Source organism: Monodelphis domestica, chromosome 4, assembly GCF_027887165.1.
Source record: "Monodelphis domestica isolate mMonDom1 chromosome 4, mMonDom1.pri, whole genome shotgun sequence".
In the NCBI taxonomy this organism is placed as follows: Eukaryota; Metazoa; Chordata; class Mammalia; order Didelphimorphia; family Didelphidae; genus Monodelphis; species Monodelphis domestica.
The window spans coordinates 172,955,942-172,977,506 of NC_077230.1; the positions used below are offsets into that span (position 1 = coordinate 172,955,942).

At 36.7% G+C, this 21,565-nt stretch overlaps 1 protein-coding gene across 1 annotated transcript in view; it reads right to left on the reverse strand.

The window, feature by feature from the left end:
* Positions 1–1,337: 1,337 nt before the first annotated feature.
* LOC130453582 (putative sodium-coupled neutral amino acid transporter 11) overlaps positions 1,338–21,565 on the reverse strand; it is a 96,813-nt gene continuing 76,585 nt past the window's right edge. Inside the window, exons 11-12 of the mRNA XM_056793972.1 lie at positions 17,541–17,672; positions 1,338–2,681 (exon numbers count right to left, since the gene is read on the reverse strand). Coding sequence (XP_056649950.1) covers positions 2,388–2,681; positions 17,541–17,672 — 426 coding nt within the window. The 3' untranslated portion in view covers positions 1,338–2,387. The remainder of the gene's footprint in view (positions 2,682–17,540; positions 17,673–21,565) is intronic.

A 21,565-nucleotide genomic window follows, 5' to 3' on the forward strand; every position in this document is an offset into this window, starting at 1 on the left:
AATTGACTGTCAATTTTCAAATTGTTTAATATGGGGGACTTGAAAATATATTTAAAAAAAGACCATTAAAGTTTGGGTTCTCTATGACTATAAATAATTTACCTCACTGAAATAAAATAACTAAAAATAAAAAAGTAAAAGCACTTGTAGGAAAAAAAAACAACTAGAACAATTTTTTTGGTTAATAGCCTAATAACCATTTGGAACATAGCAAACATTCTTGTGTCTGTTACTTACTACTAATACTGTTACTTAATATCATTCCTACCTTGATACCTTATCTGATGTAGCTTTTAACATATTCCCCCTCCACCCCCCCCAGAAATGGGTGAAGAGGACAGTTTGGAGGATATGAAATGCCAGCCTTAGCAATAATTTAATTTGAAAGCTTCAGGAAAACAGAATGTAGTCTACATTAAAACATACAAAAAGAGAGAGAGCATGAGAGACATAAAGACAGTTAGATGGAGGTAAGAGAGAAAAAGAGAGAGAGAGGGAGAGAGAGAGAGATAGGAAGAGAGAGAGAAAGAGAGAGATAGGGAGAGAGAGAGAGAAAGAGAGAGATAGGGAGAGAGAGAGAGAAAGAGAGAGATAGGGAGAGAGAAAGAGAGAAAGATAGGGAGAGAGAAAGAGAGAGAGAGCAGAGAGGAGGTTAATGGGAGAGGGAGGTGGGAGAAAGGGAGGGAGAGACAGACAGACAGAGTCTTAGACAGAGGGGTAGGGTGGGGAGAGAGAGAGACAGGGAGGAGAGGAAGGGGGAAGGGGAAAGGGAGAGACAGAGACAGAGAGGAAAGGGGAGGTGGGAAGAGAAAGAGGGAAGGGAAGGAGAGAGAAGGAGTAAGCAGCATTTAAGATAAGGTAACAAAGGCATGTGGGTGGAAGACACTATAACATATGAGGGAAAAGAAACAGCTAGTTTGAAGTATTAAAAATAGAGTAATAGCATAGATTAGTTGCTAGTCCATTTTTTTTGGAGTTAATATTCCTTGGATATTCAGTCAATAAACATTCATTAAGCACATAATGTGTGGAAAAAAAGGTAGCACTGATTTCACGTAACTCACAGTCCTATGATGGAGACATCATATAGATAATTATGTATAAACAGGATAAATTGGAAATAATTCACAGAAGGAAGGCATTCTCTTTAAGGTGAATAAGGAAAGGTTTCTGGTAGAAAATGGGATTTTAGTGGAGGTTTGAAATAAACTTAACAAGAGCTGATGAGGGAGAGAATTCCAGTCACAAGAAAAAGCAATGAACATGTAGAGAGACCTTAGTTCTAGAAACAAGAAGGAGCCAATGCTAGTGTATCACACTATATTTATTTGGTGGGAACTAAAGTATTACAAGATTGCAAAGGTCAAGGTGTGAGGGGGAGGAAGCTATGAAGGATTTTGTATGCCAAACAGAGGATTTGATTTTTTGATTCTGGATGTAATAGGGAGCCACTTGGAATTTGATAAGGGAGGAGGTACCATGATCAGATCTGCCCATTAGAAGGTCATTTTAGTGACTGAGTAGGGGGTAGACTGTAGTGGAGAAAGACTTGAGGCAGGACAAATATACCAGAAGGCTATTGCAATAATCCAGGCAAAAGATGATGAGAACCTACAACAGACAAGTGTAAGAGGAGAGAAAAGGCAAGAGATGTTACAAAGGTAAAATTACAATACTTCACAATAGATCAAGTCAGGAGTGAGAGAAAGTGAGGAGTCAAAGGAGGATGACACCCAGGTTTCAAATTTGAGTTACTTGGACAAGTAACCTTGATATTTAATAGGGAAGTCGAAAGTCAGGGAGGGTTTGGCAGAAAGGATACACTTCCTCTAGAAATCCACAAAATAGAACAGAGTAGTTTTTTAGTATTTTACTCAAAAGGAGGTAAATCACTGGGCATTATAATGAGTGGTGTTTCCATCTAACCTGCAGTATAGATATTTTTGTTGGCCTTTACTTTATCTTTTCTTTTCTTCTAAAGACTTGGTCTTGAAAATTTTAAATGAAGACAAAAGAATTAGAAATCTTACTTTCCATTCCTTATTTCAGAGAACAATGTGCTAGTTCAAAGATTAAGTGGATGAAATGATCATTTGGGGGAGCTAGTAGATTTTTTTAAAGATTTGCGTTCTCACACTATTTTTAACAATCAAAAGTCTTTGGACTTATGTCCTACTGCAAAATCAAAATTCAGCCAAATCTACTTCTTTATTCAAAATAGAGGCAGTGCCTCACAATATAAAAGAAACTGAAATCTGAGTAAAGGCCAGGGTATAAAAAGGGATCTCCTGAACACAAGATAAGGCAACAGAAAGAAATACAATTACTCATGTCAAAACTTATAGGTCACATAAAATTATAATATCATATTTTTATTAGCAACTAGATTACTGGACAGTACTTGTATTAAAAAAAGTTGATTGTATTGTTGGTTCAAAAGAAGAGAATGAGTTATTGAAGAAAGAGGCATTAGTGGATAAACAATAGGCCATTTCCTGTCCATGGCTGCAGTCATCAGGATACAGAATTGTCATAACAAATCCAACTACCATCACAACCACACCATTTAAAAGAGTCACAGTAGACATAATCTTATCTGGGTGGATCCATCTTTCTTCAGAGAGTTTCAGATAACAAGCTGATGGGATGATAAAAATAAGTGGAGCAGCACAGAGGACACCCTGTAAGGAGAAAATGAGAAGAAAATAAGGTAATTTGGCAGAACAAACACATTTTTCCCCTGACAGTTACCAAACCAAAAATTTGTAATTGTTCTTTAAAATGTATTTAATAACTTGTGATTGAATCAGAAAGAGAGGAGAAAATATCAAGGGATTTAGGAATTATGTTTTACCTTTCTGAAAGTAAACTTATGTTTAGAGGATTTTCCAACTATAGAACCAAAGAATATTAGGACTAGAAAAGACTCTGAGGCAATCTTGATCAGTCCCTTCTTTGGACTGAAGTTGAGAGAGGTGTAAAGTGATCTGACCAAGATCAGAGAGATGGGCAGAACCCTACCTACAACCAGGCATCCTGACTCACAAAGTCTAGCGTTCTTTCTACTTCTAAGACTTTAAAAATATACAAATAAAAAAAATAATGTAGGTAAACAAACAGCTTTCTTTTTTTTTTAAACCCTTACCTTCTGTCTTGGAGCCAATACTGAGTATTGGCTCCAAGGCAGAAGAGTGGCAAGGGCTAGGCAATGGGGGTCAAGCGACTTGCCCAGGGTCACACAGCTGGGAAGTGTCTGAGGTCAGATTTGAACCCAGGACCTCCCGTCTTTGGGCTGGCTCTTAATCCACTGAGCTACCCAGCTGCCCCCATCAAACAGCTTTCTTAAACTATAATTTCAACATATGTTTAAGAATATTTCTCCTTTATATAATAACATATTTTTATTTTTTTATAAATGCACATTTGAATAATTTTAAGGAATGCAATTTTGTTCAAATATACTATTTATGAAACTAAAACATAATTCACAAAATCAATAAGAAAGGTATAAAGATATATTGGGACAAATTCTAGAATTTTTTATTTTTGGTTATATGTTAGTTCATTCCTTTTCTATAATCTTGGCAGACTGTCAAATATAAAGTTCTTAAATCCTTGTTTGTATGAGTTTGGACTTTCTGGGAAGCAGACCTCCTCTTTTCACCTGGGAATCTTAGTGTAAATTTAAGTTTATATCCTTGTAAATAAAACAGGGTAAATAGTACTCTAAATGTGCTTAGCAATAAATAACATGTCTAACCCCACCTTTGAGTAAAATCAAGCATACTCATTACCTTTGCAAATAGACATGAAGGCTTAACTCAACATCCTAGATTAGCTTGTGGATAAACATAACCAAAAGTAAAATACCAGATTTATTTAACACAGAGATTAGGAGGTAAAACATATATAACTAAGAAAGAGGAACTTGTCCCTTCTACCTATTATCAAAATCCTCCCCACTCCCACTATGGCTGATTTTGACTATCCTTTGTAGTATATTAAAGATATGAGAGAAGCTTTTGACTTAAAGGCTGGATAGCAGGGTTGCCTTACAGAACATGGGAATATTGCTCATATAGAAGGTCAGTGGATTTGATTGGATTCAGAGATTACATTTTTCATAAGGCAATATTTTTCATTTTTAGGGTTTGCTTTATTTTTTTGGTACTGCTATTCTTTGCCTTTGATAGAACCTTTAAAAGCAAATCTTCTGAACATGAAAAAGAACAGACAACAGCTCCAGAGTAGCTTTGATGGAAGCATACGGCCCAGTGGGCATCCAATTAGAAAATTGCTTCCAGGTTCGTGTGATGTCACCAGGCATTTTGCTGCCACTTACCCCTATACTTGAAAATCCCCAATGAAAAGAGAAATTATAATTTACAAATTATGTCATTGGCACAATAGCAATTGATAAATGGCAAAAGGGAACAGAAACTACAGAGGAACTTTCTTAATGATTTCAGGATTTGGGAGGTTATGAATAAGAAAGACATTATAGTATAATGTTGTTGTTGGTCAGGAACATCTTGATTCAGATCCTGCCTTTGATACTTCCTAGAAGTTGAACAGCAGTTAAATTTATCCAATATCACTGAGTCTCATGGGTAGGGTAGAGATAATGCCTGCAGTCATTAAATTACAAGGTTTTTGGTAGGCTTAAGGCTGATGAAAGAGTTCAATCAAGAAGATTTCAGTCTTCTTGAAGGGAGAAATCATATTTTTTTTCTTTGTAGCCCTGGTTCCTAGGGATGCTGACTTGAATTAAAGCATGATGAAGAAGAAAGGAAGGAAGAAAGGAAGGAAGAAAGGAGGGAAGGAAGGAAATAAGCATTTATATAGTATCTATAAAGTGCCAGGCTTTGTGTTTACTTGATTCTCACAACAACTTTGAGTTTGTTGTTGTTATTGTTGCCATTTTAGTTGTGTCCTCTTCTTGACTCCATTTGAGGTTTTCTTGGCAAAGATATAAGTGCGGTTTGTCATTTCTTCTCCAGGTCATTTTACAGATAAAGAAACTGAGGTAAACAAGGTTAAATGACTTGCCCATGGTCACACAGTTAGTAATTATCTGAGGCTGAATGTGTATTCAGGAAGATGAGTCTTTCTGATTTCAGGTCTGGGACTCTACCCACTGTACCACCTAGTACTTCTTCAACTTTGGGAAGTAGGTTTTATTATTAACCTCATTATACAATTGATGAAACTGAGGCAGAGAGAGGTTCAATGACTTGCTCAGAGACACAAAGCTAGTTAAGTATCTGAGGCTGGATTTGGATTCAGGATGGGCCCAGTGCTCTATCAAGCATACCATATAGCTGCTTCCTACAGTTTGGGAAAGAAAGTGACAGATTAGAAAAAGCCTTGAACAGGATTCAATAATCCTGTTCTGGAATAAGATAACATCATAAAACTGTAAAGATGTACAGTTAGTAAAAATTCCAGTTAGTGGAAAAAAATACCTGGAGTCTCTATAAATTTTCCTTATAGAAAGACTGGCAACTGACATGGAGAGCAAAAAAGATTTGTTTTCAGCTGAACCAGGTTTGAATGTATCAGTGAACTGTGCAGACTTTGGCCCCTCAGTGAGGAGTTGACTAACTATACTTTGGGGTATTATAAAAGATCCTGAAAACTGATTGAAGCCCTGTTTCTATGAAATGAGTATTACTGGTATATTACTTTGAAATAAAGGGTCTTAAAAATATCAGTAAATCACTCAAATGAAAATGTAGAAAGACTATACTGTACTCTTCAAGAATCCTTTTTTTTTTTGGGCAGGGATAAACATATGTAAAGCTTATTCATCCAGAACCACAGAGGTGTGGAAATTCTACAGGCTTAAGCCTGCCAAGAGTTCCTCTTAAAGAACTATCACCATTGTGAATCTTAAAAAAACTGTACTTTAGATTTGATTTAGCTATTTCCTTATTGTAACAATGGAGATACTTGGTAATCAGGAATGTCTTGGGAACTTTACTTTACTCCACCCATACTTAGACATACTTTAGTGGAAGATAAAGTTGTAAACTCCTGATTGAACAATGAAGGTACTTAACTCATACCTTATAGTGAAGCTAGAACTTTAAGCTAAGTCTATTTTTAGATCTAATACAAAAGGGTGGTAAGTACCTATAAAGGTTAAATTAATCACAAAAAGGTCAAGTAACTCACAAAAGGCAAGTTTAACAAAGAGGTGTAAAGTACTCAGAAGATATAATCTAACCAGAGAAGGTGAGAACTAAAGAGTGGTGAGAACTAAAGAATGGGTGGTCCTGGAAAAAGCGTCTACTGTGATTGGTAGCTGTAAAAAATTAGGGGAGGTTACATAAGAGAAAATTCTCTTTAAAAAGGAGGCTAAAAGTCAGTTCAGGAGGTCCCGAACTCAGTTCAGGAGATTGAGTTCAGTGGAGGACTGGAACTTCCTTGGAGATAGTCTTGTAGTAAATGATAAGACTGACTCCCTTTCCTTTAGACTCAGGAAGGCCACTTTGACCAAGGCCTTTAACTACTGCCTGGCTCAGTCTGAGCCAGAAGAGTTTAAATTAATTCTCTCTTTCTCCATCTCTCTCTCTTTTCCTTAATTTCTTTTCTCTATATTAATTAAAATCTCCATCATTCCCAGCTGACTTGGGTATTTTATTATTTCAAAATCATCCCTGATGACCAATTATTTAGATTTTTCAAGTCAAAATGCCAAAATTATCTTACACCATCTAGAATTTTGGGACTATCCCAAAGCCAATGTGTTCGGCAGGGCAAACCAGTGAGCATTCTATTTATTTTATGCATCTCACAATTGAGAAAGAAGTTACTAGGAAGAAATCTAATCACTAGAAAGAAAACTAATGTTTTAACTGGAAAAAGTCTGATCAGATGTTCTGCTGAATATAAGGTTCTTGTCTCAAGATCTGCAAAAGCATATAGTCATTGGCAATTTGCCATAAGAATTCCACTATGTCTGATGATACATGTCAACATTGAGAGCATATACATTATTATTTCCTTTGCTTTGGAAAATTGCACTCTTTTAAATTGAGGATATTGTGCCCCCTTTTGAAAGCATGCCATTATTTGTTATACTGTGGAGAAATAAAGAAAAGACTGTAAAGGTCTAACTAACATTTTACCATCAACTAAACTGCTAACACACTTGCTGTATGCCCTGATTCTCATACATGGCAAGTAAAGTTTCTACCACTTCATGTTGTCTACTACTAATATAATGAATATTTATGAGTCATTTTCCCCCTACCTGCCATTCAAGCTCAAATTATTTTTTCCTAATTTTATCCTTTAATTCCTCACACTGAGCCAAATAATTCTTTTCTTATGATGGTTATTAATCCAATTCTGGTTATTAGATGGTTAAATAATATAATCTTAATGTATGTTCAGTCTCCCTGATTCTTTTAATCATATAACTTATTTTTTTTCTCTTGGTTCTCTTCAATTTTGCCACATGTACCAAAAATAAGCTCAGTGTTTCACATTCACTCAGAGTCAAATTATTTCTTCTAGGTATTATTTTTAAAAGATTGAGTAAATGAGACTCTTTTTTTGTTAGTCAACAAAATGTTGTCTATGTTCAGTTTGCCTGACTTCTTTTGCTGTTTCATACTTTCCAAAGATGATCCCAAATAAGAACTGAAGGCAGTATGAGTGGATTTGCATTGAGAGGATTTGTGTTCAAATCTACTTCATACATTTACCTGCTACATGATTCTAGGCCCCCCTTTCCTCTTCTTAAAAATGATCAGGCTGAACCTCTAAAGCACCTTCCAACTCTAAATCTATGATCCTATGACTAAGTTCCTTTCCAAATATCTATAATCCTTTGTTTAAGGAAAACATAAGGACAAAGGTAGAATTGGAGTCCATTACTAAGTCTCTTGGGTGGGCCCAATGAATTTTGGCATTTTTTTTCAAACATGGAGAAAGCTAAAGAAAAGGCTAGAGAGTGTACATCACCATACTATAGTGAGGGAAGATCCAGACCCATTTCTTGTTTCAGGATTCCTTGCAAAAGGAACTGAACTGGTACTTGTGTTCACTTCAAAGTAACCACATTGATTAAAAAATTCCATCAGTTTGTCTTTACCCTAGATATCTTTGACATTGTACCACATTCTAGATGTGTTGCATATAATTTTCTCCAGAATTGACAATTTGAATTTCTCCTTCTACTTTTAAGTATAATAACTGGTTAGTTCTCTAAAAACAAAATATGCAATCTCCTTTTCATAATCTGAAAACTTTTCCTGAGCTGCTCACATTTTCTTCAGATCAATAAAATGAAGGATATAATCTTTATGGTATGTGGACACCATGCTTTGAAGTAATATTAAATGTTAGGGAAAAATACAAGAGGAGACTATTACTTTACTACTTTGAATATTATATATTAAGACTCCCCTGATTGTGAAAATGAATTTAACTCTCCCCTGATTGTGAAGATTAAATGAACTCTCCCCTGCCCATTTTTAGATTTAATCACCAAAACTGTATAAACCCAACTTACACTAGAGTGGAGGAGTTCTGTGACTCACATGTGAGATAGCGGGTGACAAATCAGAATTGACTCACTCTCCCCAGTATAGTCCTAAGCAAAGCTTTAACTGTAATCGGCACATGTAAAATGGAAGGAAGACACAGGAAGTGACAAAAAGATACAGTCTTTAAAAATGCCAAGAACATCCTGTGGAGAGGCTTTTGCTTTTGTCTTCAACTTGACTTTGGAGGAGCTCTAACTGAGGATCTCACACTGCTTCTACTTCCTTTAGAACTACCAGGTGGGGTGAATAAAAAGAGCTGACTCCTATCCTGGATTTTCTGAAGGAACTAGTCTCAGGAGAGATCTATAATCTTGGGAGAGGCTTCCTGAATCCCCAGGTCCTCAGAGGAGCAAAATACTTAGTGATAAGGCTAGACACCTTATCCTATCCTCTCTCTAATTTTCTTACTTTCACTCTTTCTTTGTTTTATAAATAAATTATTAGAATAAATCTCTTTGGAATTTGACTAATTTTTATATAAACCCCTAACATTTTCTCCCTTATATTACCCATGGACCAATGCCTCTTTATTATTTTGTCCCTATCTCCCAATAATTTGAGTTCTAAAAATACAAGTAGGAAAGATGTGATGACTTAGTTCTTAGATCTTTGAGGACAGGTTTTTTCTATTCCCAATTAACCTAATGTCTTCTACTTTGGTGATTTATTTTCTGGTTGGCATTGAACACTGAGGTATAACTACAAGAAGAGGAAAAAGGATAATTGTCTTTTGAGGTGGCCACTCTGTACCCTGTGGAGTGAGGGGGATGATGCTGTCACAGTACCAATATAAGGTTGATATTGCAACCCTCACATCAGTGACAATCCTATAATGGCATCACCACTGTCTTCCATTCTGCCTCAGTCACTTAATTTAAACCAACTTGATATTTCCTTACCAGTCCAAGGATGGCCAGGAAGCAAAATGCCTTGTTGGATATAATTCCTTTATAGTTATAGTATTATTTTAAGCAAGATACCTTTTAAGACATGATAGGCCAAAGCAGTAGTCAGAGGAAATTATACACTGAGTATTCATGAAGGAATTAAAATTAAAATCTTGGTAAATGCTACTGTGGTTTTGCAAAATGAAGACTGTGATGCTGAGTGCATGTCTCATTTGTAGGGTTTGTAGCTTGCTACTGCTACTCATCTGGGGCAATCAAACAGGACTGCCAAAATACTAAAGCTTATTCACTACTAAAATGTTTCCTTTGACGTTCCACTTTGTATTTCCTTTGTAGGCATTTAAATACAGACCTACTGTCACTGATATCTATAGGTATCACTTTTTTCTTTTTTAACTCTTACCTTCCATTTTAGAATCGGTACTGGGAACTGATTTCAAGGCAGAAGAGTGGTAAGTGCTAGGCAATGGGAGGTAAGGGACTTACCCAGGGTCACACAGCTTGTAAATTTTCTCAATCCACTCAGAAACCTAGTTGCCCCCAGGTATCACTTTTTAATAAACTCATTGTGTGGACTTTTTTAACTAACAGAATTTACAGAGAAGGGAACTGGATTATATCATATACTTTGGAGCTCAAGCTTAAGGGGAAGTCCTAGTTTCAGGATAATCTTATTAAATACTATAATAATAATAATAAATGAATACATATGTGCCAGGTACTGTGCTAAATGCTTTACAAAGATCATATCATTTGATCTTCACAGCAACTCTGGATGGTAGATACCATTATTTCCCCATTTTAAAATCAAGGAAACTGAGGAAACGGATCAAGATCATTGCTAGTAAGAGCCCAAGGCCAGTTGTAAATATGGGTCTTCCTTTCTCCGTACACAGTTTTATAACCTAAAAGGACTCTAGGGCATCTAACCATTGTAGCCTGCACTACCCAAAGTAGTGTCAACTGCCAAATATTTTTGTTGTATTTTTTTTAGACATGAGACTTCTTATCCCCAAGCACATCACAGAATCTTCTCTAGGCCAGGATACAGATCTTAGACAGCCTTTGTCTTCACCCCCCTACCCTTATCACTGATCTCATTTCTGTCCAACACTGGCTGACTCCACGGTCACACTACGATACCAGTAGGCCATTTTAATGTAAAAAAGCTGTCAAGTGATCCAAGGACTTTCAATGTAGAAATATACCTCTGATTTTGAGAGAGAGAGAGAGAGAGAGAGAGAGAGAGAGAGAGAGAGAGAGAGAGAGAGAGAGAGAGAGAGAGAGAGAGAGAGAGAGAGAGAGAGAGAGAGAGAGAGAGAGAGAGAGAGAGAGAGAGAGAGAGAGAGAGAGAGAGAGAGAGAGAGAGAGAGAGAGAGAGAGAGAGAGAGAGAGAGAGAGAGAGAGAGATATGCTCAGGGAAATAAGGAACTCGACTTATGGGCCAAAGGACTGGAATGCATTGAGCTTATGGCATTAGTAATGCCTGCATGTTTATTTTGAAAGAAATATTTGAATGATGTTGTTTAGTCATTTCAGTCATGTCTGACTTTTCAAAGATACTTGGAATGGTTTGTCATTTCCTTTTTTAGTTCATTTTGCAGATGAGGAAACTGAGGCAAAAAAGGTTTGGTGATTTGCCCAGAGTCACATAGCTAGCAAATATTTGAGAACAGATTTGAACTCAGGAAGATAAGCCTTCCTGATTCCAGGTCTGGCAGTTTTTCCACTGTGCCATCTAGATGCCCACAATAAGAGTCAGGGAGAAGCAAAATTTTGTAACTCCTATGAGCACTTGTCCTATTCCATCCCAACTCTTTTTTCAACATGCCACCTTGTCTCATTTTCTTGGCTCCATTAGACCCTTACTTGATGTTATAAAGTGAATGCCCAGTAAGGGACAAGAATAGTTCACCTTGCTGTCTCCTCCAACTTGTAGGCCATAAACACCATTTTTGAGGCATGTTTTCCTCCTATGTCCTGAACTATTCATTTGTTAGTGTGTCAGGTTATTTACTCCATCCACAGCTTGGAGATGTGGGTATGTAGCCTGGGTGTTCTCTTCTCCTCCATCTTTGGGTACTGGAGAAGGTGGGTTAATGTTTATCAGGCAAATTGAAGGGTCCTCATAAACTAAAGACCAATATTACCAAAGAACCAGTAAATGAGACAGTGTGCACCACCATCAGTGACCTTTGGAAAATGATAGAAAATTAGATCAGTGCCTTAGGACTTAGGCAGGGCAAATGCCATACTGATTTTCCAAAAGAGGGAAGACAGTAGATTTTATAACCTGAAGGTCAGTGAACTTGATGTGAACCCCTGGCAGACTTCTAGAATGTATTTTAAGGGATGGAATGTAGGTGTTTCCAATAGGAAATGGTGATGACCAAGAGCCAGCCTGTTCTCATCAAAATGCAGAAATGTAAGAGGAGTATGGAAACTCCTACATTTGGGTTCAGAAACTTGTTTCACAGATTCCTGATAAGAATGGTTTGGCTAGATAGCAGCTTGTGTGGAAAAGATAAAGGGGGCCTGGCTTAGTAAAGGCTCCATGTGAGTCAGCATGCAAATGGCAATGAGAATAGCGAATACAATCTTGGGTTATGTGTAGGTATTCTATCCCCTAAGAGGATCTGCTTAAGCTACTGGGGCTCTTTCTCTACCCTTATTTGAGTTGGGGTAGAGACTTGATTGTTGCCTTTAAATATTTAAGACTTTAATGTAGTGGAGAGATCAGATTTATGTTGCTTGGTTCCAGATGGTAGAATGGGGAGCAACTAGTGGAAGATGCAAAAAAAGCCGGTTTCAGTTTTGATGGAGCCATCATAAGTTCTTATATTTAGAGTTATAAGGGATATAAGAGTCTAGAGAATCTAATCTCTTTGTTTTACAGAGGAAGAAAGTGAGTCACAGAGAGGATAAGATACTTGCTTAGTATCTCCTAGCTATTGGTTGGGATTGGATTTGAAACTAGGTCTCCTTGACTCCAAGTCCAGGTTCCTAATCCCTAAAAAAATCATGAAGGCAGCTAGGCAGCACAGTGGATAGAGCACCAGGCCTAGAGTTTGGAAGACCTGGGTATAAATATGGCCTCAGACATTTCCTAGATGTGTGACTGGGCTAGTCACTTAACCCAAACTGCCTAGTTTTTGCTGTTCTTTGACTTAGAATTGATGCTAAGACAGAAGGCAAATGTTTTTTAAATAGTAAACATAGGAAGGATCTCAGAGACCCTCTAAAACAACACCCTAATTTTATGAGGAAATTGAATTTTCAGTGATTTATTTGCCCAAGATTTTATATATATATATATATATATATATATATATATATATATATATATACATATATATATATATACGTATATATATATATATATATATATATATATATATATATATATATATATATATATATATATATATATATATATATAGGTGTATGGGGTGCTCAGGGAGGAGTAATATCTTTGGTATGGAGGGCTTGTCATGCCCTCCTAGGGCAGCCCTCCAGCCTCTGACCCTCACCTGACACCCAGCTCTCACTTGTGGCTCCCAGTAGCTGCTAGCATGTGGCAGCAGCTACACCCCGGGCAATGGCTTTGACAGGCCAGCCAAACCTTTTGAGGATAGCCATCGGGTCGTCGACCCCTCGTGAACCAGGCCTTTGCTTACCCAGCATGTGAAGACTGCTTTGGCTGAACAGATGGAAGAAACCAATAAGAAGGTTCAACGGCTGAGATGGCGATGCAGCAAAGCACTGTGGAGTGCTTAGGGCGTGTTGGAGCACAAAAGACAACATGGCCATCCAATGCAGCTGAGGAAGTCTCCAGGTGTAACGACTTTTCGTGCCACTGGACCCAGGCTTCCAACACCGAGAGAGTGGGACTGTCTCTGTGCATCGGCTTTTCCACTTAAATCTCCTTCACGCACAAGTGTCTTTGTGAACACTCATCTATCATAGATGAAAGCGCACAAAGACAATCATCATCCTCGGGTACCGAGATACTACTACAATATATATATATTTCCATATATATATATATATATATATATATATGGAAAACATCAAAGGTAGAGTTTGAATACAGGCCTTTGATCATAGAGAAAATGTGCTTTTTATTTAAAAAAAAACAAGTAAATTACAAAAAAGTAGCACTGTCTAAAAGTGGCATGAGTTCTTTGAAGAGGCAGTGGGTTTCCTCATTTGGATTTTTTCAGGCATAGACTGGAGAACCACTTTTCTAGAGTATCATAGGGGGAAGATGCCTGTTCCAGTGTGAGTTAGACCAGATAAGCTTCTGAGGTTATCCCAACTCTGAGATTCTGGATTCTACACTATTATCCCCAAAAGGTTCTGAACTTGATAGTAGAAAACGAATACATGTTAAATTGTGTGGTAGAGATTTAAAGGTTGATAATAATTTAGAAAAGGATGTTGGGTATTCATATGGACTAAAGTAGAGTAAAGTAAAGCTAGAACTTGAAGTGAGCCTTGAAGCAGGATTTTGATTGGGATCAGTTATGGGAAGAGAGGCAATCCTTCCAACCTCACTGAAGATTCACTGCTGTCATAGATCTGGCATAGGAGGAGACAAACATGGCTTCCAGCACATACTGAAAAGTAGTGGGAAATAAATTTTCATAGATAGGGTGAGCCACACATAGGATGACTCCAGGCTCTCATCTATGAGAGATAGTCATCTCCACTTAGATGTGGTTGCTGGTCCTTCATACCCAATGTGTCCAAGATTGAACTTAGCAGCTTATTATGTTTCCTTAGTCCCCCTTTCTGTATTTCTATAGGTTGCATCATGGACTTCTCAGTCATTCAGATTTATAAACGTGAACTCATCTATGATTCTTGTGCCTCTCTCACCCCCAGCATTGAAGTCACTGTGAGGTCTTTTGGATTCAACCTTTATAAAATCTTTCCCCTGTAACCTCTTCTCCTTGCTCACACTACCACCAACCATGCTTATGCCATTGTTGCTTTGTCATTACAACATCTGGACCAGTTTAATAGCTCTTATATTGTTCTCTTTTCCTCCAGATTCTCCCCTGTATAATCTATCATTGCTGCCAAAAGAAATCTTCTAAAGCATGGGCCTGACTATGCCATTACCTTGCTAAGAAACTTTAATCAGATCATTATTGCCTCTGGGATAAAGAACAAACCCATTAGCTTGGCATTTAGGGCTCTACTTAAATTGGATTCAGCCTAATTTTCCAGCCTTTTCATAATATTCTCCTTTACATATTCTATGTAAGACTCAATCAAAATGGCCTCCAAATTCTGCTTTTCATTTTCTGCTATCATGAATTTGCATACACTACTCTTTCATGCCCAGCACATTTGACTCTGAATTTTCTGTGATTTTTCATCCCAGATGGGGGCACAAAGAGAAGAAATACCACCATAAAATAAATATTGCAAGGACCAATTATGTAGTATACTATGGCCTATGGATAATAACTCCCATTCTAAAGTGCTATAGAGTGTGAAGCTTCCCACAACAGCTATTGTGACAAAAGATATTATTATACACTATTTTCTAACCTAACTCATCAACTTGCTATTCTCTAAACATGGCATTCTATCTCTTCTCTCTCTTTCTCTACTTTTGCATTGGCTCATCCACACACCTGAAATGCTCTCTTTTGTCACATTTGCCTCTTGGAATTCCTAGATTTCTTCATTGTCCAAATCAGTACACCTTTATTCAAGAACTTTTCTGATCTTCTCAATTGTTAGTGCTCTCCTTCCTGAAATAACTAACCTGAAATAATATATAAATATAACTAAAATAATTATTTATTCTAAGATAAGGGAAGGGAATTGGGATGATCTATCTAAAAACTATAAATAACCCTTCCCCCCAAATCAAGTTTGTAACCTACACTATTTAATAGTTCTCTACCTACAAATCTAATTCATACAACTAACTAAATTAAACCCCTTTAGTTTATATATAAAATGGTAAGAAATTGAAGGTAGTAGGGATAGGTTTCAAAGGAAAGGCCTCACTGACAGGTGTCCTCTGGAGTCTGCCAGGAGTCCTAGTAGAAATCACAGCAGCAGCAGGAACATATAGGAATAGATACAGATCCAATAAGAAGGGGAGTCATAGTTTAACTCACACAGTCCACTTGTGGAGTTTAAACCAATCTCAAACACTTCCCAGAAGGTGAAACTTGCTTGGAGGAAAGGTCACAGTCTCCTCCTCCAGAGAGTAATTCCACCAACTGCTCCTCTAGAGTCAGTCTCTCCAGGGTTCTGGAATTCTCTCTCTGCCTCTACTTTAGTACTTCCTGCTTTCCCTCTGATTTCTCTATAACATTCCACAGTTGCTATGCATTTACCTTTCCCACATAACCTACATTTCCTATTTACTTACCTGTATCTGTATTTTGCCCAGTTAGAATTTAAGCACCTTGAGGATAGGAATTTTTTCCTTTGTTTTTTTCTCTTTGTACTTTTATGCCTAACACAGTACTTGGTGCACAGTTGATACTTAATGAAAGCAAAATTAATGAACTGCTATGTTCCATATTCCATATCTTTTTCCAATTCTCAGGTAAGGCATCATCTTCTCTGATTTTCCTTTTCTCATCAAATTTTCCTAGAACACTTTGATCTCTTCTTTCCTCCATGTATTCTCTACTTTATATCATACTTATCTGTGTACCTGTGGTACCCTAAGAACATTTAAACATTTTCAGACATAGAAATGTCCTCTTTTGTCTTTGTTTTAATTGGTGGGCATAAGTAATTGAAGAATTTACCTTTATTGCAGTTGGAAGTAAGGTTTTTGAGTAGTAGAGTGGCATGATGAAAACAGTAATTAAAAAAAATTAGGATGGAAATAGTGGGTTAAATTGATTAGAGAAAAATAATGTGGAATCAGGGAGAATAGCTAGAAGGTTCTTGTTTAAACAGACACATGGTAGTGAAGACCTTGTATTAAAGTGGTAGCAGTTGGATTGAAGAGAAAAGATATTAACAAGAAAATATATTTATGAACTGCTTCTAGATTTACAAAGAAAAAGATGTTTTGTAGGAAGAATGAATGGTCAAGGCTTGAGCACAGCTTCATCTGTGATATAGATAGAAATTTATTTTTTATACCCATCACAATCAATCCACCAAGAAGTAATATATTAAGCACCTACTATGCATTAAGAACTGGGGATACAGGCACAAAAATTAAATAGCTCCTGCCTTTAAGGAGCTTACTTCTGCAACACACACATAAAAAGTCAGGAGTTTAGAAAAGTAGGATAGAACCTAGTTATGTGAAGGCCCTTAAAAGCTAAACAGATGAGCCCATATTTGATGCTAAAGGCGAAAAAGAGACACTGGAATCCACTGACTAAGAGAAAAGCATGATTAGATGGTTAACATTAGGAAAATCACTTTGGTAACTATATGGTGTGGATGATTTGGAGAGAGGAGGGACATGAAGCAAGGAATAAATGCAGAGGTTATTGTAAAAGTCCAGGTTAGAGGGGATGAGCGTCTGAACTAAGGAAGTATCTGGTAAGTAGAAAGATGAAAATATCTGGCAATTGACTAGATATGAGGGATAGGTGAATCTCTTCGAATATTTTTTGCTTGTTAAAGAAAATTCAAAATCTATAAGATATATCCATTAATGATACATGAGTACAATAAATATTATATTAACACACACATATATGTACATGTATGTATTTCATTAATCATGGAATCAATATATTTTACAGAATGGTTTCCATTGAAATTTGAAAATATGTATTCTTAATGCTGCCCATCCTTTCCTAAATGTAAACCTGTTCTGTGCTTCAGAAAGAAAGAAGGCGGGGCAACTGGGTCACTCAGTGGATTGAGAGCCAGGCCAAGAGACAGGAGGTCCTAGGTTCAAATCTGGCCTCAGACACTTCCCAGCTGTGTGACCATGGGCAAGTCACTTAAACCCCATTGCCTAGCCCTTACCACTCTTCTGCCTTGGAACCAATACATAGTATTGATTCCAAGACAGAAAGTAAGGGTTTTAAAAAAAGGAAGAAAGAAACAAGTTAAGTATACTTACACTGAGGTCCAGCACGATCCCAAGACAATCAACAATCATTGACAATGCTGTAGCCATAGTAATGATGACTGTTGTCACTATAGCATGATACCTTTTTGAAAGGTTCCCATGAAAGAAAACATTAGCAACTACCTGTCAAAAATATAATATTTAGACAATTGAACATCCATTTCATGTTTAAATATTCTTTCTTTACATGAAGACACATTATTTGTTTCTTTTTTGACACATTATTCACTTTCTAATAAAAAAATGCTTTCCTGGGATACCTTTCCAGAAAAATGTTAATTGTGTGCAATTATTGTTGAGAATATTTTAAACATGATATTACTACACAATATATGTGAATATTTAATATATGCATATGAATGCATACATAAAGATTTAAAACCTTTAAGGTAAAAATAAGAACTCATCCCAAATGTCTCTATATTTTCCAAAACTAAGCCTTGAAATGATCAGTACTGCTAATGACCACTTTTTGTGCTCAGGAAATAAAACATTACAGAGACTCAGACAACTGACTACCATAATTAGTATAAAATATAATCTATCCTTGTGATGGAAAAGATCTGCAGGATTTACCTTATTCCTTTCCTCTGAATACCTATAGGCCAACAACTAAAATAAACTATATAGATAACTCCTTATTTGGAAGATTCCTAAGGAAAGAGATTTCACAACTTTGTTCAGTGATCCATCCCTTCTTTGTTTTTATCTGAACTCCCTCTTGCAGTTAAAGGCTGTTTTCTCTTGTCTTTTTCTCAGTGATGGTAGAGAGGAACTCAACATCATTCTCTAGAAAATAATCAGCTCAATTAACAAGCTTTTATTGATCACTTACTATTTATACCACTGCCAGGTATTATAGAGAATCCAAAAAAACATATCATGCATTGAATCCTTGCTCTTCAAAGCTTGCAATCAATCTTGGAAAATAAAACTAACTGCAAAATTAACAAGGAAGTGCTAACAAGTCCCTGGCATATAGGAGGCCCTTGAGAAACAAAACTGACTGACTCTCTGGTGCTCACTCTCAGTATATTAGACATTTGTGGACAGTTTATAGAATAACAGAATTTAGAATTGCAACAAAACCTCAGAAATAATCTAGTCTCTTATTGTATAGAAGTACCTTCCATTAGCAAATGCTCATAGAGGTTCTTATTGAATACTTTAAGGGAGAGAGTGCTTAATATTACTGTTGTTGTTCAGTTGTTTTCAGTTATGTCTGACTCTTTGTGACCACATTTTTTGGAGTTTTCTTGCAAAGGTATTGGAATGGCTTGCCATTTCCTTCTCTAGTTCTTTTCACAGATGATGAAACTGAGGCAAATGGGGTTAAGTGAGATACCCAGGGTCACAAAGTCAGATTGGAACTCAGGATGGTGAGTCTCCCTGACTCCCAGACTGGCACTCTATTCACTGTGCCAGCAAGCTCTCCACCAGAGAATTTACTATGTATCCATATAGTGTAGACTAGAATAGACACAGAAAAGTTTGGGAAGAAGCTAGTTCAGCTAGTATTTGAAGCCAATAGACTTTCAATAGGCTTGTGTGTTGTTGCAGAGGGGATTAGGACACTCCAGGAGGATAAGAAGAGCATAAACAATGATATAGAGTCAGGAATGACCATGCTACATTCTTGGTGTATTCAAGAAACAGAGAGATCAGAGTGAATGTAGTCAAAGGCTCCTAGACAGCTACATCTGAAATCTAGTTAATTCACAGGGCTGGAAGGGATCATTTAATCAGAGTCATTAGAGTCCTTGACCTAACCATCATTAAACTAAATCATTAGAGATCACCTAATCCAAGCTCCTTATTTTACAGATGAGGGCACATTTTTTTTCAAATTCTTCAGGTTTTCCTTTAATGCCCATCCCAATCTGACCACACTCTACTTTTTTGAGTCATATTTCATAGTGTTCCCCTTACATCTTGAGTGCTTCAATTATACTGTTTACTAATTGTTCCTCTAACTTTGTTTATTTGTGCTTTCACTCAGGCTTGCCACTGTTCTTCCAATGTACCCCTATGTACTTGTGTCTCTTAGAATTCTGACCTACTTTTGAGGTTCAAAGTGGGTCCTTTGCTATGAAGCTTTCATTGAGATTCCTACTTAAATTTGATTGTATTTAATTATCTGTGGACCTCTTGTATCCTGTGCAGTAGTATATAAAGTTCTAGGGAGCTGGGGATGTTTTGTTTTATCTTTGACTGTTCAGGATCTAGCACAGTGTTTTATGGAAGGTAAGTAACAAATTCTTGTTGAATTGAATAGATAAAACACAACAATGGCGGAACAGTAGGGTGGTACTGGATTATAGAATGCTTAAAAGAAGCTAATGATTTTTCTTGTGTTATCTAGATAAGTCATCTAACCCAGATGACATAATGTAGCATAGTCTCATGGATAAAGACCTTGGAATCAGGCTTAAGTCCTATGTCTGATACATACTGGATAAGTGACTCTGGCAAAGTCTCAGTCTCTCAGTGACCCAGGCAATTGCTTTCAGTCTGTAATTTACATATGGATTTGCAACTTGCACCAAAGGAAGGAGTTTCCACAGGATGAGTTCCCCCCCAAGTAGATAAAGTCATAGGTGTGTTTCAATTAAACCAAACAAAAAACCTACACAGTGCCTAAACACAATTAAAGTGCACATCTTTGGAAGGCCTTTAAGGAATAATTTTCTGACAGGAAGTTCAAAATTATATCAATGGTAAAGGAGTTATTTTGGGGCTGGTAGACCTTTTGGCAATCCTCAAATAATACCCTGTATGTGCTCTACTCTGCCTCTGAATAGCCTTTGCTGAACTCACGCCATATACTGAGTGTGTGTGTGTGTGTGTGTGTGTGTTTATTTGTATTTTCTTGTGTATGCCATGAAGGAAAAATAAAAAGAAAGGAGAAAGGGGAAAGCAATATAAATGAGGATATCTTTTATCTAATCACTACTCCCATTGGAGAATTTTTAATTTAATCACCCTACCAGATCATGGCATTTGGAAACAGAAAAAAAAATACATATTCAGCTCTAAGTGCTGCAAGATGCAAACTTGAAAGTGGCATAATTCAGACAATTGATGTTCTGCATCTGCACATTGTATCAGTTCTCATCTAAAGACAAGATTTGGACCTGATACAGGATTGGAGAAAAATTAAAACAGAAGATTCCTACACCTTCCCTGCTGATGTTGAAATGAACTCACAGTTCTTTCCTCTTCTACCACAAAACTCATACTTAAATCTCTGATTTGGAGCATTCACTCCCTCACAAAAAGTGTCCCCTGATTAGTATGTATAAAGAATAAAAGGTGTGAGCTTAGTCCAGTTATTTTGGAAATCAGGTTAGAATGATACACAGTCACTAAAATGTGCCTTTCTTTTGACCCAATGATACATCTCCTAGGCCTATAACCCCAAAAAGTTAAAGAAAGAAGAAAAAGTTCAATATTTACAAAAATATTTCAGGCAGGTCTTTTTCTAAAGACAAAGAGCTGAAAAACTAAGTAAGGGAGTGCCCATTAACTGGCAACGGCTCAATAAATTATAGTATAGGAAGATAAATAATACTATTATGCCCTAAGAAATGATGAAAAGAATGGGTTCAAAGAAATCTAGAAAAAATGTATTTACTAATGCAGAGTCAAGTAAGAATAAGTGGGAGAACAATTTTATGAGAACAATAACATTTTAAAGACAAACAACTTTTAAAGATAATACCTGGTCAATGCAATGACCAACCACAATTGTGGAAGATTTACAGGACTCACCTCCTGATGGAGATGAGACTTATGATGCAGAATGAGAATATCATTTTGGACAATGACAATGGAGATTTCTGTTTTGATTGGCAATGTCTTTTTTTTAAATACACATTTTCTTTATTTTTTAAGATGGGGTGAAGAGTGAGGAGAGAATACTTAATTGGAAAATAAAATAGAGCAAAAAAGAATATAAGTAATATTTTGATTACTTGTTCAAGCTGTAATGGCCCATGACTGGCACTAGGCAGGTA